This window comes from Equus caballus, chromosome 6 (assembly GCF_041296265.1).
Source record: "Equus caballus isolate H_3958 breed thoroughbred chromosome 6, TB-T2T, whole genome shotgun sequence".
Lineage (NCBI taxonomy): Eukaryota > Metazoa > Chordata > Mammalia > Perissodactyla > Equidae > Equus > Equus caballus.
In genome coordinates this window covers 25,004,629-25,021,692 of record NC_091689.1, presented here as the reverse complement: position 1 = coordinate 25,021,692, position 17,064 = coordinate 25,004,629, and the positions used below count along the sequence as shown (strand labels likewise).

General features: G+C 59.1%; 1 protein-coding gene across 12 annotated transcripts in view; it reads left to right on the top strand.

The window, feature by feature from the left end:
• HDAC4 (histone deacetylase 4) overlaps positions 1-17,064 on the top strand; it is a 327,295-nt gene that overhangs the window by 268,140 nt on the left and 42,091 nt on the right. For 9 of the 12 annotated variants that reach the window (XM_070269644.1, XM_023642723.2, XM_070269641.1 and 6 more), the window contains 4 exons: positions 78-335; positions 3,286-3,472; positions 6,792-6,925; positions 11,149-11,269. In XM_070269644.1, coding sequence (XP_070125745.1) covers positions 78-335; positions 3,286-3,472; positions 6,792-6,925; positions 11,149-11,269 — 700 coding nt within the window. The remainder of the gene's footprint in view (positions 1-77; positions 336-3,285; positions 3,473-6,791; positions 6,926-11,148; positions 11,270-17,064) is intronic. The other 3 variants (XM_023642725.2, XM_023642724.2, XM_070269645.1) reach the window with 1 other exon arrangement.

Sequence of the window (17,064 nt, the reverse complement as noted above, 5' to 3'; positions counted from 1 at the left end):
CAGTACAGAGCTTGTGATGTGCCTGTTCGTCCGATAGTCCCGGCCACCCTGGATCACCCACGACCTCTGTTTTGCAGATTATCCCCAAGCCCAGCGAGCCGGCCCGGCAGCCCGAGAGCCACCCTGAGGAGACGGAGGAGGAGCTCCGCGAGCACCAGGCCCTCCTGGAGGAGCCCTACCGGGACCGGCTCTCCGGGCAGAAGGAGGCGCACGCACTGACCGGAGTGCAGGTGAAGCAGGAGCCCATCGAGAGTGACGATGAGGAGGCCGAGCCCCCGCGGGAGGCGGAGCCGGGCCAGCACCAGCCTACGGAGCAGGAGCTGCTCTTCAGACAGGTGACCGCATGGGCAGGGGCACGAGAGAGGGGACAGGACAGGCCGGGTCCTGGGACAGCCACGTCCCCCATGGAGCAGTGCCCTCTGGCTGGGGGTCAGTGGACACTGGAGGGCCTCTTCCTTCCACTCCTGCCTGTCCAGGTCCTCGGCCGTCGCCCTGGGTGCTGTGGGAGGGAGGTGTGGTTTGGTGTCTAGTTTACGTTAGCTGTACTAGAGACACTGGCCATTTGTCCACTGTGGTCATTTATGCACCTGCTTTCCAGCCAAATGCTTGCTCCAAGCCCCCTCGGGATGATTTTCTTTCGGGTCTATAGGCTGTAGATAACGTAAATCCAAGTGTTGTTAGGATTCAGCATAATCACTAAAGGCAGGGGTGGGAGACTGATTTTTCAATTGATCAGAAAGGTAGGCAGGACCTTTTGGGGCCAAGGAGACAGTGCTGACGAGCCTTACAGACCCAGAAAAGCAGTGTGATGCAGGTACCCAGAGCCATAAGTTTCCCAGGCACTGACATGGAATAACCAAACTCACAGGAGACTGATGAATAGATCCAAGGAACGATTTATTAATTTATAGTGACAAATAAAACTACCAAGTCAACAAAACACGAGGACAGCCGACCAGTGAGTCAGAAAGCCCGAGTACCACCAGGGCGGCTGCTTGTTCCTGATAAGCAGGACACAAGAGCCCAAGGTGCCCATGCAGTGGGATCTGATCGTCTCCTCCAGCAGTGGGGCCGCATCTGGGGCGCAGGGCCCTGGCTCATCTGCTCCCTTCTCGCTAGACTTTGTGCTGGCTGCCCAGCCAGGCGCCCCCTCAGCTCCCACAGCTCAGCTGTGCAGCCGCAGCAGCCCCTCCGCCTCGCCCAGCAACGCCTGGGCAGACTCGGTGTGACCCACAGGAGTGGCTCTTTGATTTCTCTCGAGACCCCTGGTCGGCAGCAGGCCACAGCCTCCACGCTGACTTTGTAGCGCTTTCTCTGTCTCTCCTTCCGCTGCCGGCCTCTCTCCCGCTCCTCAGGCCTCTTTCCGAGCACCCCGGCGCTGACGCGCTGCTCCACAAAGTGCGCGGACCCAACGCTTCATGGGAACCAAGAGGTCACTCCAAGAGGGGTCACCGGCTTCTGCCGTGCAGGCTCCTGCCTGGCTGGCCATCCTAGTCGTTAGGGCCCGAGGGGGCTTCATTCCCGTGTGGCTGGTAGAGCCTTGAACGTCTGTGAGGGACGCACACTTCTTATCAGAACTGAAGGCAGTGGTGTGAAATCGGCCGGTGCTCAGGTAAAGGTTTAGGGCCAGCGCCCTGTAGAGGATAAAGTGGTCAGCGTTTATTTAGTCGTACTCCACGCCGGCAACAGTTATTAGGAACACTTATTTTCTGTGTTCTTTGGAGAGGAACGAGCAGAGCTCCTTCTCAGGGGAACGTGGCACATGGAGCAGTTTGCCGACATAACAGAAGTCTGGTATCCGGTGTTCTGTAGCCTGGGTGCCTCCAGGAGAGGTGCTGGCAGGTTGGGGCGGCTGTGAAGCGGCCTGTGAGCCCGTCGGAGTCGGGGAGCTCCCCCAGCAGCACTGGCGGTGGGAAGCCGGCTCTAGGGCGGGGAGGCCCCGTGGGGCAGCTGCCTGCTCCTGGCCTTCTGCAGGGAGGTGGCTTTGGGCCTCCCGTCCTGGTCCCCCAGCATCTCGGGCTGTCCTTCTCTGGCCCTCCACCTCTGCTTCCTCGCAGCAGGAATTCGGGAGCCTGGGCAGAGGGGCTCGCTCCCCCTCTGGTGACAGCCCGGGCTGGGCCCTGCCCCACAGCCCATGGTGTACCTGCTTCTCATCTCGGGCCTGGAGGTCGGTCCTGGCCTTCCAAATGATAGGATTGGTGCATGGAAACGCAATCTCGCCTCGTGGTGGAGTTCGTAGGCGTGGGGGCACCCCCGCACCGCAGGGTGTTGCCTGCCTGCCCCCCATTCTCAGGGAGGCCTGGGGAAGAGGTCCTGCCGCTCCCGGCAGCAGGGCAGCTCCTCGGGGTGGGGCTGGTGGGCCCGGCTCCACCTCTCTCCCTCCGGCCCCGCTCCGCCTCCCAGGGGGCACTCAGCTCGGGGTCTACCTCGCTGCCAGGCCCGGCCCCGGCCGAGTCCCCCGCTCCACAGACCCAGCACCCGCCCCTGCCGTGGCCCTAGGTCAAGCCCCTCTCCCGCCCACCTCTCCAGCCCTTCTGGAGTCTTCTTGCGCGTGTTCCTCCCTGGCTCAGGGTCCGAGGAGAGGAGACAAGGTGAACTAGCGCTGTCCACCTCAGCGAGGTGAGGACGCAGCCCCCGCTCCCAAGGGTGTCAGGCCCGCCCCGTCGCCCGGGGCCCTCGGGTGCTGAGACGCCTGCTTCAGGGCCTTGCAGAATTGTGCTTTTATGGAAGCCGGTTCTTCACAAAGAAACGTAGTTTCTGTGAAAACAATTTTTCATGAAAGTATGTGTTGAATTAACTCACTGCCTTTTTCGTCTAGCTGTTCTTGCTCAAAGATGGCTAAAGCGGGGTCCTGGGGAGTCTCCTTCTGGGTCTTCACCCACTCAGAGGGACGCCCACACCCTCCCGGCGCCCCGCCTGGAACCTGAGCGGGACCTTCCTAGCTTCAGCGCCCTTCCTGTCCTCGAGCGGACATGGGGCGGCGAGAGACCAGGAGAAGGGAAGGGTCTCCAGGGAAGAGTTAGCACTTCTGTCCTGTGACAGGCTTTTCCCTCAAGTGTCTGGCTTGAGCTCAGAGGGAGGAGGCGGCCTGCAGGCTGGGGCCCTCGAGCGGCGGGCAGCCTGCCCCCCCTGCCTGCCCGGCGGCCTCCCGCCGCGTGCCGCACGTGGGTGAGCAAGTGGATGGGGAGTGAGGGATGGAGGAATGACAGGGGCACAGCACGTCGCCCTGCCGCCGGGACGTGGGGGTACCGTGAGGCGCACAAACGCTGTTTCCTCTGCCACCAGCAAGCCCTCCTCCTGGAGCAGCAGCGCATCCACCAGCTGAGGAACTACCAGGCGTCCATGGAGGCCGCTGGCATCCCCGTGTCCTTTGGCGGCCACCGGCCTCTGTCCCGGGCACAGTCGTCTCCAGCGTCTGCCACCTTCCCCATGTCTGTGCAGGAGCCCCCCACCAAGCCGAGGTTCACCACAGGTACTGTGCGTGGAGAGGGCAGGCCGGCGGGCCAGGGGAGGCCATGGGGCGGTTCGTGGGGCAGGGCCGTTGTGGCCCCGTCTGCCTTGCTGACTGAGCCCATGTGTGAGAGGTGGTTCACAGCTGGAGCGGAGTAAGTGGGGCGCCCCTTTGGGGCCTGTGCTCTCCAGAGGGTGAGGCATGGGGCTGAGGACAGGCCACTTCCAGGGCTGGAGGGCCTGGCGACCTCACCCCTGGCCCTACTCCTGGGCATAGACTAGGAGGGGACCAGATGGATCCATCACTGAGGCTCCCTTCTCGCCCCCCATTCTGTGATCCTGGGGGTCTGTCCTGCCTCAAAAGCCCGCCTCCCCTTCCCGGAGAATCCCCTTCTCCTCTGCAGAGCAGTCTCCCCAAAGGCGGCTTCCTGTCGGTGGTCAGCAGGGTGACAAGCTAGCCCTTTCCCACCAGTCCCTCCTGGAAGCGAGCCTGCGTCCAGGGCCTTGACCGTGAGGCCCAGGTAGCTGACGGTGTCACTTCCACACTGCACGTCCTGCTCCTGTGAGCACAGAGCTCAGCCAGCCCCCACGCTCTGGCTTTCTAGAGCTGTTTGTCCTTGTCCGCAGGCTGTTGCCAGCAGCCATGCTTCCTCAGTCTGCACGGGGGCCGGGAGAGGTCTGCAGCAGGAAGCCTGTCCTGGCTGAAGGCGCCGCTCCGCAGTCAACAGTGGGCACTCGGCGGGCGGGCAGGTGTCCATCCACCTGCTCTGAGGCTCTGGGCTCCCAGGCCTGGAACTGCCCGAGTGCCACAGTATTGCCACCCAGCCTGGTTGGGAGGGCAGTTCACATGCTCTCATCGCACGTTTCCTTTCACTGACACAAGAAAAGGTTACCTAAACACAGAATGCTTTCATCCTTCTTCAGACCGTCCTCATGCAACGTCTTCTTCTGCGTGCCGTAAGACCTAAATGTGGCTGAGTCCTCTTCGTTGGGTCCTAGAAGGGTACTGCTCACGTTCAGAGAAAAATTCGGTGGTACTTATCTAGAACTTAAATCGTTGCTCTTCAGAAAGAAAATGACAAAGAGTCACCAACAGAGTCAGCAGGTGACCCTGCCAAAAGGGCAGCCTGGCCCCTGGCTGAGATGAGAAGAGCACGGCCCGGAGAGCAGAGACCCCAGTCCCGCAGCCACTGTGGGGGGCTCCCATGTGGACGGGCACGGAGAGGCGCACGCGGGCCGTCGCATCTACGTGTGTCACAGGAGCGGGCCAGCAGGCCCCCCGTAGATGTGCTTTCTTAGTTTGTCATCATGATTCCTTTTCACAAAACGTGCAGAACAGAATGTGCTCACTGTGAGAACACGGGGCGGAGCTCTGAGAAAGTGGTGCTTGCCCCGGGTCCCACTCCCCAGGGGGGGGCCGCTGCTAGGAGAGTTTCATTTAAATCTCCCAGAGTTATTTCTGTGCACAGCGGATGGACAGATGGACGCAGACACCGTTTATTTGACAAGGGCAGGTTCTCTGGCGCCCGTGTACATTTGTTTCTTGCTCCGCCCTCTCCTTGGCTGGCCTCCCACGTCCATGCACATCCATGTGGCTTGTTCTTGGAGCTGCCTGGCGTCCTGGCTGGTCCACCTCAGCTCTGTACTCGGGCAACCTCTCCATCACTCTGTGCTCCAGTTTCCCGTCTGTCAAAGGGAATAACAGTGATGTCCCCCTTGAAGATTCCAGCAGTGTGCCCAGTAAACAGGAGCAAACTGTTTTATCTCAATGATGCTGTTGAATGGGTCGGCCATAGTCATTGTCTTGATAGTCATCTGGATTGTTTATGCACATGTGTACATGCATTCCACATATCCATGGGTATGTGCATGTGTATACCTGTATATATGGGCATGCATTGCCATTATAAGCCACTAAATGTACCCTCTTTTACATCCATATCTTGTGCACACATCTTAGTGCACTGATTGTGAGTTTCTGTGTTTGGGTCCTGTGAGCCCGCTCCTAACCTGCTGTTTTTTTACCAGAAGTCTCACCTACCCGCCAACCTCCACCACTCAGTTTTGCTACTACACCTCGATCGAATTCTCCCAATGCAAGGGGACTGACTCCTGTTAGCCCAACTCCCAAGAGACTGAGTGAGGAGGTCTGGGACCTCTAGGTCTCCAGTTGGACCCTATGGAAACAGGCTCATCTGGAAGCTCTGCTGCCCTGGGGTTGGTGATGCTGCTGCCTCTTTGCAGCAGGAAACACACAGAAGTAGTAGCATGGGTCTGTCTGACCGTGCGGCCAGTGCTCTACGGCACAGCTCTCCCAGCTCTCCGCCTGAGTGAGCAGGTGTTAGCGACAGGTGCCCCTTAGCAGAGACCTGTCTGCCCAGGGCCTCCGTTCACCCAGCCCGGCCTTCCCGTTGTCAGGACCCTGGGAGCCCAGGTGTGTGAGATGACACAGACAGTGCTGCAGCAGGGACCGTGGGCACCCCTCCTGGCAGATGTCACCAAGGGGCCGACCCTTCCCCCAACAGGAGGGGCGTAGGACGGGCACACCCTGGAGAAAGCTGTTGCAGGGGGCGCTCGGCACCCACCTGCCCTCCCCGCTTTCTCCACCCTCCTCATGTACGGGATACAACCGCCTTCGGGGCATCTTCCTGACTCTGACGTCAGGCGCTGTGATGGGTGTGGGAGCATCACTGGTTCCCCGCACAGCGGTGCGCAGGCTGGCTCCGAGGCTGGTCGGGCTCCCTCCCTGCGGGCGGGCTGGATGCTGGGCACCGCCAGGCCTTACAGCTTTCGGCTGCGTCCCGAATGGGCCGTGCAAACCTAGGCAGTTGGCACAAGTTTCTGAACTCTAGTTCTGTCCTTTCTATGTCATTTTAAGTGCACTTGTGTTTGCCTGTTGGTGTGTGTGCTCTCACACACTTGTCTCAGCTACTCTGGAAGTTTCTAAGGGCAGGAACCGAGTCTCGTGTCTTCTGAACCCCCAGAACCTCAGGCAGTCCTCAGTCCACCAGAACACTTAACGGAGAGGGCGGTCCCTGACCAGACAGACGTGGATCTCTGGACCAAACTCTTGTTTCTGGAAGTCAGCGCAGTCCTCCATGACATAAATGCCACATGCCTGATGGCCGAGAGATCTGAGTCGGGAGTGGGCCTTCTCATTCCTTTCTTCTTGACCTGCTCCCGGCAATGCAGGCCACTCGGCTGCCCCAACCCAGGGTGCTGGTGGCTCAGACTGTTTGGCAGGTGCCATGAGCAGGGGCTTGGCCTCGCGTGGTGGGTGGCTGCTGCCAAGGACCCTGACAGCTCCTCTGACGGTGGCCCGCTTCTGCCCTCTGCTTCAGGCCTGGTGTACGACACGCTGATGCTGAAGCACCAGTGCACCTGCGGGAACACTAACAGCCACCCGGAGCACGCCGGGAGGATCCAGAGCATCTGGTCCCGGCTGCAGGAGACCGGCCTCCGAGGCAAATGTGAGGTGAGGCTGGCCCTTGCGTGGCAGGGAGGGGGCCTCTGAGGCCCGCAGGAATCAGGGGTGGATGGTGTGGCAGCCAGAGGGGCCTGGGAGCGTTTCCTCAGTGACGTCGGGCACCTGCCACTGCACAGGCCTGCTTCTCAAAGAAGCCAGGCTGTCTCCTAAGAGTTCAACTATTCTCTGTAGGAAGGCCTGCCTCTGTCCTACACCCCTCCCTCGTCCCGCACCCTCCCTCCTCCCGCACCCCCTCTCCTCCCACCCTCTCTCCTCCCAAACCCTCCCTCCTCCCACACCCCCTCTCCTCCCACCCTCTCTCCTCCCAAACCCTCCCTCCTCCCGCACCCCCTCTCCTCCCACCCTCTCTCCTCCCAAACCCTCCCTCCTCCCGCACCCCCTCTCCTCCCACCCTCTCTCCTCCCACACCCCCGTTCCTCCCACCCTCTCTCCTCCCGCACCCCCTCTCCTCCCACCCCCTCTCCTCCCACCCTCTCTCCTCCCGCACCCCCTCTCCTCCCACCCCCTCTCCTCCCACACTCCCTCTCCTCCCACACCCCCCTCCTCCCACACCCCCTCTCCTCCCCCCACCCTCTCTCCTCCCGCACTCCCTCTCCTCCCACCCCCTCTCCTCCCACACCCCCTCTCCTCCCACCCCCTCTCCTCCCGCACTCCCTCTCCTCCCGCACCCCCTCTCCTCCCACCCCCTCTCCTCCCGCACCCCCCTCCTCCCACCCCCTCTCTTCCCACCCCCTCTCTTCCCACCCCCTCTCCTCCCGCATTCCCTCTCCTCCCACCCCCTCTCCTCCCACACCCCCTCTCCTCCCACACCCCCTCTCCTCCCCCCACCCTCTCTCCTCCCGCACTCCCTCTCCTCCCACCCCCTCTCCTCCCACACCCCCTCTCCTCCCACCCCCTCTCCTCCCGCACCCCCCTCCTCCCACCCCCCTCTCTTCCCACCCCCCTTTCCTCCCACCCCCTCTCCTCCCGCATTCCCTCTCTTCCCACCCCCTCTCTTCCCACCCCCTCTCCTCCCGCATTCCCTCTCCTCCCACCCCCTCTCCTCCCGCACTCCCTCTCCTCCCACACCCCCTCTCCTCCCACCCCCTCTCCTCCCGCACCCCCTCTCCTCCCACACCCCCTCTCCTCCCACCCTCTCTCCTCCCGCACTCCCTCTCCTCCCACCCCCTCTCCTCCCACACCCCCTCTCCTCCCACCCTCTCTCCTCCCACACCCCCTCTCCTCCCACCCTCTCTCCTCCAGCACCCTCTGTCATGTCCCCGTCTGTCCTGCACACCCTCCCATCCACACACTCTTGCTGAACTCCTCCCTGCCCCCCGCTTACTTTCTTTCTGATCATTTCCTGGTCGCACAGCCAGGCCATCCTCAGGCCTCTGCCGCCTGGCAGGATCTGGAGGTTCACAGGAGAGGTCTGTCCTGTTGGCTTTGTGTTGAATGTTCTTTCACTTTAATATTTCCAAGAGCTTCTCCGAGGGTGTGGGGAGAGCCTCAGGCCTTTAGGGTCTTTCTCATAATCGAAGTTCTTGCCCAGGAGCAGAGCGTGTGAGGATGGAGTCTGGTCTGGTTAGAACTGGATTCACGGGCCCAGCATCTCTACCCCGCCTACTCTAAGTCCAGTGAGAAGGTTCTGGCGACCCTGTGTCTCCAGCTCTCCTGCTTTCTCTGCTGCCTGGCCGTGGTGGTGGCTAGGCTCACTCTCAGACAAGGAGGGCTGAGCCCCCACCCCTGCTTGGGGCGTCGGAGGCACAGTAATTCACATGCCCACACATGGCTGCAGTGGCCCCAGGGCCTGCGAGGACGGGAAGCCCCCACTGAATAAGCTCCTGAGGTTCCTTCCTCCTTCCGATGGGGGAGCAGTGTCTCCATGAAGTGACCCACTCGTGCTTTTTGCCGTGGAGAGCGACCATCATGAGGAGTCGGGGAGGCCCTGCCGACAGTGCGAGCATGGAGAGGGGGGCTCCAGGCCCTGGGACGCCTCTGTCCGCGTCTGGGGAGTGGGGCTGGCAGCTCTAGGATGATGGCCCCCAGTCGGCCATGTGTCTATCAAGTGGGAACCTGCTGTGTCCCCACACACACTAGGACTCCCACAGAACTGGGGATAGGATGTGGGAGGCACGTGCTGCTCTGCAGAGTGGCCCTGGGAAGCTAGAGCCCTGCGGTTGACAAAACCATCCGCATCCATCCGTCACAGCCCCGGTGCCCCCTGGGCCAGCGCCAGGAGAGCACATGTGGCCAGAATCCCAGTCCTTGCGTCCGCCCGTTCCTCCTGTAGAAGCTGGAACAGTTAGGAATTTAAGTCAGTCTGTTTCACGTGACCCCCATTTCGTTATGAGTTTTATGCTGGTACGTGATCTTTGGAGGGGGAAGGGCACAGAGGCTGTTCCCGATTCCTGGCATGAAGTGCCATCTGGGGAGGAGAGCAACCCAGGCCTGGTGGAGTGTAGAGTGGAACGGGTGGCCCTGGCCTAGGATCCGGAGGCTGCACCACTGGGGGGCAGCATCGCCCCGGCCACGGGCTCCAAGGAACCATCCATTCCTCCTCCTGCGCCCGCCCCGCAGGACCCAGCCTCCCTGGCGCTGCTCCTCCAAGGGGCTGCTCGGGGCATCTGAAGTCCCCGTGACCAGGCTCTTACCCCCTCGCCCTCCAGGAGGCTCCACTCAGGCCTGAGGAAGTCCCTCAGCTAGCAGGCAGGAGGGAGAAAATGGAAACCCCCAGAAGAACAGAGACCGTGCCGCCCTCTGCCTTCCTTAGGCACCGCAGGGCGGTCTGCCGGCCATGTCTGGGTCACTGGCCACAGGGGTCCCCAGTGCCAGTGAGGAGCAGGGTCTGTGGGGCAGTGAGCTCAGACCTGAGCTGGCAGGACGGTCGGGAAGAGACCTGGGTGACACATGGGGCTTCCACGCAGCACGGCCATCAGGGATGCAGAGCAGGAGCCCTCGACTTGGGTGGGGATGCTCACCTGGGGGTGCACCTCCTAGTTCAGAGGGTAACACGTGGTCACTCAGCCCAAGGGAATGTGGCATCCCTGCCACCACTGCCCCGGCGCTGGACACGGGCTGTAGGAATTGGGCCTGGATGAAGGAGAAGTTAGAGGGACTGGCAATGCTGTGCCTTCCCAGGTCCCCAACCACTCGGGGGCCAGAGCCAGCCCAGAGCCCAGGCCTCCCGGTCAGCACCCGAGCTCTGTGTGCTGGGCTCCCCTCCCTGTGCTGCTGCGCTGGCTTGGAGCAGTGGTGAAGGGTGTGGCGTGGGGTGGGAGAGCTCTTCTGCTGGCCCGTGACCCTCTCTGTCCATCAAGGACCTGGCACGGCGGGCTTGCGTCCAGCCCCCTCTGCTCTTTGCCTCCTGCATCAGCAGGCGTCTCTTGGGAAGCTGTCATACTATTGTGAGCAGTTGCAGGTCCTCCCCGGAGGTTTCACGGGTGAGAGCATCCCCTGGCCTGCCTCTGTGCCCGGGAGCATGGCATTGGCCTCAGTCAGCCGGGCATGCCCTGGACCACCACCCTCAAGGCCGCAGGGTCAAGGTCACTTCTTTCTGTGTTATGCTGACCTGAAAGCCACTACAGTGTAAAATGCTCACTTTAGTCCCACATCATAAACCCCCCTCCTTTTAAAAGGTTAAGTAAACGTAGCTCAACTAAAGCATAGTAACTTTTATGTTAATTACTGGGAAAAATCTGAAAACAGCCCAGGAGTCTTGATCTGAAGAATTTCCAAACTGAAGGAAAATGCAGAGGACCCGCAGACAGCGATCCGAGGCTTCAGGCTCTCGCCCTTGCTGTGCGGAAGGTCACTCTCCCTGCCACTCAGCGATGCTCAGGAAACTTGCGTCCCAGCTTCCCCCAGATGAGACCTAAGTGAGGGGCTCCCTTGCCCTGGCAGTTCCCCTCTCTTTTAAGACCAGGCCCCAGCAGTTGGAAAGCAAAGTAATCATTTGATGCCAGATCATTTGGGTGACAGTGGGGGTTAAAGCATTGAAGGCTGGAATTATCTTTTTAAATGTTTTTCAAAGTTATAATTAAAGTGTAAACCCTCTAAAATATTTTTAAAACATTTTTAAAATGTTCTATTGGATGATGTTTGCTTTTATTTTGCAATAAGCAAATAATTTTGTGCTTGTACACATGTAAAATTCAGTTTCCTTTCGGCTCGTGGTTTTCCTGGGAGCCCACGGGGGAGAGGTGAGCATCCTCTGCGTTGTGTCCCCACAGTGCATCCGTGGACGGAAGGCCACCTTGGAGGAGCTGCAGACGGTGCATTCAGAGGCGCACACCCTGCTCTACGGCACAAACCCCCTCAACAGGCAGAAACTGGACAGTAAGAAACTTCTAGGTATTTCAAGGCCTTCTTTACCTTTACCGCCCGAGGTTGTGTTTCCAGCCCTGTGCTCGCTTGAGGCTGCTCTGCGCCTGGTCGTGGAAGTACCATCCAGGGCAGGGATGGCCCTCCCCCGCGGTGCCCGGGCCAGGTTCTAAGGTGAGGGCTCGCGGAGAAATTCTCACCCTCAGCACTCACGAGGCCACTGGGTGCTTGCCTCATGTCAGGTGGGGCCGAGAGCCACTGGTTTTGCAGAATCTTCAGTCACAGAGTTTAGATCGGGGTCTTGGAGCTCCCGATCTGTGCCGCCCAGCCCGGGCCGACTGTGGGCCTGGATCAGTTGAGCTCCACTTTAAGACTCGTTGGGGGAAAGGCAAGAGGTGGCCTAGAGAGTGTTCTCTGTGGGGTGAGGCAGGCGGGCGGGCAGGCAGCCCCCACAATAGGGGCTTTATAGGGGAGATCTGGGAAAGAACTTCCTCACAGGCCTCTCCTGCTTGGCAGGTCGTGAGAGTCTGGCCACAGGGGGTCTTCCGCAGAGGCAGGAGGTCCTGACAGACGCGCAGGGCCCCTCGGGCTTCCACGTGCACCCCACCCCAGTCAGGGCCTGCCTGGGTAGAATTCCCCCCCAGCTTCCCAGCCGCCTTGAACCAGGACAGTCACCAACTGTGGTTTCCTTCCCCGATCTCTGCCTTCACCCCCTGGGGAGAGAAGCCCCCACGGCTCCCCCGAGCCTGAGTCAAGACGGGCAGAAGGGGTCCGGGAGGCACAGACCCTGTGGTGACCGGCAGGGCAGAGGAGACGGGTGGTCTCTGTGCTGTTTCTCTCCTTTCTCTGGAGACGTTGGGAAGGTCTGATCTGTGCCAGGCCCTGTGCTGGGCGGCCGTGAACCTCACGGGGTCCCGCTGCAGGGTGGCCTTCCTTCATTCACACACTCGTTCACTCAGGGAGCACATCTTCTGTGCTGGACGTCCTGAAGGGGTTGAGCCCCCCGATGGGGATGAAGTGGCTCCTGCCCTCAGAGAGCGCGGAGCTGGTGGGGCTGTGAGGAACCATGTCGGCTGTCTCCCAGGCTGGCTGGTGACGCCCCACTGCCCTGTAGTAACAGGGCTTTTAAAAGACATAAACACTGGCGCCTGGGGAGACAGGACAGGCTCCAGCAGCAGGAGTACCTAGAGGCTGGAGAGCAGGTGGACAGCAGTGCTGTACAGCAGATGTCAGAAAGCGGACTCCTGAGCCAGCACTGGGGACAGAAACCGCCTGACTCAGGCCACCAACTCAGACAGCTCAGGAAAGGCAACTGCAGAGACGCCAGACCTGGGGTGGAGCTCAGACAGGGGTCTGTGCCAACGGGGTCTGGGAGGCCTGCGTCCCTATGTTTTCCCATCCTCACAGCCCTGGAGAGAGAAGGCACAGGGACCCTGGTCTGGGACAGACGTCAGGCGCAGGGCAGGGCAATGGCACCAGCCTCCCTCCCACCCCCCTCCCTGCTCCTGGCACGCTGACCTGTACCCCCAGGCAGAGATAGGATCCCCCTCCTGAGGAATGAGCAGCCCAAAAGAAGCTGACATCGCGGGCACCCGGACAACAGCCCCCCAAGATCCCCCACAGAGAAGCTCACAATTCCTAAGCCCACCATGTACCCGAAACTTCCAGCAGCTCTTAGATGCTCCCTCTTCTTCTCGAGGGGCAACCAAGGATTAGCCACACCTGGGAAGGTGCTTAGCTTAGCTCTTTGGCGGCCTGGGGTTTGCCAGCTCGGATCCCGGGTGCGGACATGACACTGCTTGGCAAGCCATGCTGTGGTAGGCGTCCCACGCATAAAGTAGAGGAAGATGGGCACAGATGTTAGCTCAGGGCCAGTCTTCCTCAGCAAAAAGAGGAGGATTGGCAGCAGATATTAGCTCAGGGCTAATCTTCCTCAAAAAAAAATAGTAAATTAGTCAGTTGTTTTACCTACAAACAAGTTCGTTCAGGAACAACCAGAAGAATTGCAGTTTGGGATGTGCATGCTGTGGTGCACCATAGGGAGACCCAGAGTATCAAGGAAGGGAACTGCTTTATACAGGAAAAGGGGGAGTGGGGAGGGGTTGCTTAGAACTAAGGTTCATTGGAGGCGAGTAGCAGTTCAGGGTGGTGGCCACTTCTCATTGGCTGAGTGTGGCCATTTCTCATTGGCTGGGCTGTTGCCGGAAGGGGAGAAAAATCTTCTTTCCTCCTGCTGAGTAGTAAAGTAATGAACGCCTTCCTGGGGAGATGCCAGCAAAAATCTCTTCCTGATTGGAGTAATTGACGATGCATGAGAGCTTCCCCGACAGGACTTCCCGACTCTAATTTAGTTGAGGTTTCATTCATTTCATAAAAGAAAACCAAAACTATCATCACTACCCTTAAGGAGAGGAGCTGTTACATCCATGTAGCATGAACAGGTGCACTGGAAAAGGAAGAAGACAGAACATTCAGAGAAAGTCACATTAAACACGATTGGAGAAATGGAGAATCCTCAGGCTGGCTGGTGAGTTGAGTCAGTCCCCTGGAAAGCACAGCAAAAACGTGACAAGAGCTGGAAATGGGAGAGGAAGAATAAGCAAATGAATGGAGTGTGCCAGGCACGTGGGGCCCAGAGCAGGAATGTCTGGAGAAAGTGGAGAGAAAGGGAAGTGAGCATCAGGGAGGAATCGTGAGCAGGTCCGAGAGCTGAAGGACAAGCCGTGGGCTGTGAGCACCCACGCCGGGAGTCATTGGGGAATCGCAGAAAGGTGGGGACAAGAGCAGATGCTGCCGGATGCCACGGAGACAGCCAGGTCTGCTCGGGAACCAGGACGACCTCAGGCTCCTCAGTAGCAGCATAAGGTCTTGCCAGCTCTGAGGGAAGATTCTCGCCAGCCTGAAGTCTTTACCCAGCCAGGCTATCGGTCCAGCATAACGGTGAAATCAAGGCACGTTCAGACATGTGGGGTCTCAGGAATGTCGCCTTTCCCGCACCCTCTCTCAGGCTGCTGGGGGACATGCTCCACCAAAGCAAAAGAAGAGGAGAGAGGCACTCTGGGCCACAGGCAGGAGGTCCACCCCTGTCTTGTCCGTTCAAGCTGCTGTAACAAAATTCCACAGACTGGGGGGCCTATGAACAGCAGAAATTTATGGCTCCCAGTTCTGGAAGCTGGAAGGCCAAAGCCAGGGTGCCAGGATGGTGGGCAAGGACCTCTTCCAGGTCACAGACTTGTCGCTGTGTTTTCCATGGTGGAATAGGGAAGGGGGCTCTGTGGGGTCTCTTTGTGAGGACATTAATCCCATTCCTGAGAATTCCACTCTCATGACCTAATCACCTCCAGCGGCCTCAATTCCTAATGCCATCACATTGAGCACAAGAATTCCCACAGGTAAAATTTGCAGGGTCACAAACATTCAGGCCACAGCAATCACGGAGGCCAGCCCCTATAGGATGGCAAAGGCAAGTCTAGGAGGTGGTTGTGTTCCCCATGTAGAAACATCCAGAACAGTGTGGCTGAGAGCCTGCCTCTTGGGCTGTCTGTACCAAGAAGTCAGATGCTGCTGGGCCACCATGCTGACCGGCTCAGGATGCTCAGAGGCCTGTCACAGGGTCTCCTCTGGCTTTCTCTTGTCTTAGCAATGTAGCTCCTGCTCCTCCCTCCAGGCCTTGCTGCCTGGATCATCTGGGGGTGCACTTCACTCACCCAGGTCTCCCACCCTCTAGCAGCAGAGGTAGGTCATGGTGGGCTAAGAAGGATACCCAGCGTCGCTTACCCCCCTCCCCCAGCCACCTCCTGGGCCTGGTCCACAGCCCTGCAGGATACTCGTCCTGTCCTGAGCCCTGTTCCCCAAGATGCACTCGGAACCTCGGGAAAGCTGACGCCAGAGTGTAACCCCGAGACTCCCTCCAGCATCTTGTCCTGGGAGCTGTGACCTCACAGGCACTTTGGTCCTCTGCTTACACAAAGTATAAGAGTACCCAGTCCCCGGGATGCTCCAGGATCCTCCAGGAAATGTCACTCGTTCCAGGGAGGAGCCTTGGGTGCCTAGAATGGTTTCTCCAGCACTGCAGAGGAGACTGTGTCCCGTGATGTCCCTGGTGCTGCCGGGGCACAGATCCGGGAACCTCTGACTCCTGCAGCCGCTGGCAGTTTGCTGGATGGCCCCAAATGGAGAGTGGTCCCCACAGTCACCGAGAGGCATCAAGCGTGGGCTCTCCCCTGAGCAATGTGCAGCTCCACCGGCTACCCGCACTGTGTAACGGTGAGGGCTCTTCCCGGTTCCCCCAACACTTCCTGTCCCTCTTTAAAGGGCCGCTTGGTGGTCAACCCACTACCAAGAGCCCTGTGAGACTTCAGTCTTCCAAACTCGTGAAATCCAACAGGGTGGAAGGTTCAAGTCATCTGGAGGACTGTTTCCACATCAGAGGTGGGCTTGAGTTCGGCCAGAGGGTGGACTAGGTTGTTAGGCCGGTTTCCACCTAGGCTTAGGACAGATGAGGAGAAATGAAAGAGAAACTGGATGTGCGGGAGTCCTTAGGGAACAGTAAACGGTGGGTGTGCGGGGGGCCTGGAGCTTTCCAACAATTGATGGACCTTCAGTTGCCTCATGGGCCGTGGTGGGGCCACGTCGCGCCCTCTTGTCAGCTCAGGCCGACATCGCTGGTCCCTGGAAGCCCCCTCTCTCATCTCTGGTTTCTTTCTCGAAACATTTTTCCATCTTCATACCTCACTCCTCTCCCCGTGGCAGCCATGTGAGTGCATTTAGTGTTCATTTTGTTAGCCGCGTATGTTGTTGTGAAATGTATATTATCGTGAGAGAGTGTGAGTGTTTAATTTACGTCAATGACACTATGCATCATTCTATTTCCTTTTTCTTTTCTGTTAAACTTAGGGTTTTAAAATCTGTTCCCATTGCTGTGAGGATACCTAATCAGTGACCTTCTCCCCACTTGAGGTCTATTTTTAAATTTCTGAGGATTGTCCTAACCCAGAAGCTTCATTACCGTCAGTCTGAGTATTCCAGACAGAGTAATAGCTGGTGATTACCTTAGATGTCGTTACCATAACCCTAATTAGGTGGTTAAACACTACTGTGTGAGTTCCCTTCCTCTTTTAATCGAATCCACAAATTTCTAAGCCCTATGCAGAAAGGCCTGTGTAGTTAGAGCCGCGACACACAGATGGGCCAGGCTGGCTGAGGGGGCAGCAGACACTTGAGGGGGCAGGTTCATCCCCACCCTGGACATTCCTGGAAGTTGGGGGTTTGTCTTCTGATGGCAGCGACCTGGAAAGGGGCCTGGTCTGGTAGCTGAGGAGGGCGGGGGCACCGCGTGAGTGCCTGGTGATACTCAGGTCAAGGGTCACAAGAGGACCCCTCTGCTCACAGCAGTGTGAGGGGCAGTAGTAGCTACAGAAGAGGAACCAGGGTCTTCCCCACGCCCGTCAGCCCCCAGCCTGCGTGTCAGCCGACCCTCTGAGATTGGAGAAGCAAGGGTGGTCCTTCATTCATGGGCCCCCATCTCTCGGCCTGGAGGTTTTGTGGCCCGGCCTAAATGATGGTGACCCCAAACCACAGAAGGCCAACATGGGACACCCTGGAGCAGGGCCTTGGGCCGAGGTGCTGGGGCAGGAGGAGATCAGCTGTCCTGGGAGCCGCCCTGGACCCCTCAGGACCTCGGTGACCGGAATAGCCTCCAAGCTACGTGCCTGCCGCCCACCCAACATCAGCTTCCGTGCTTAAACACGTGATCGCCCACCCTTTTCTTATTGTTTTGGTCTTTGCTTGCTGGATAGTGAGCAAACTCAAACTACTCAGATGAT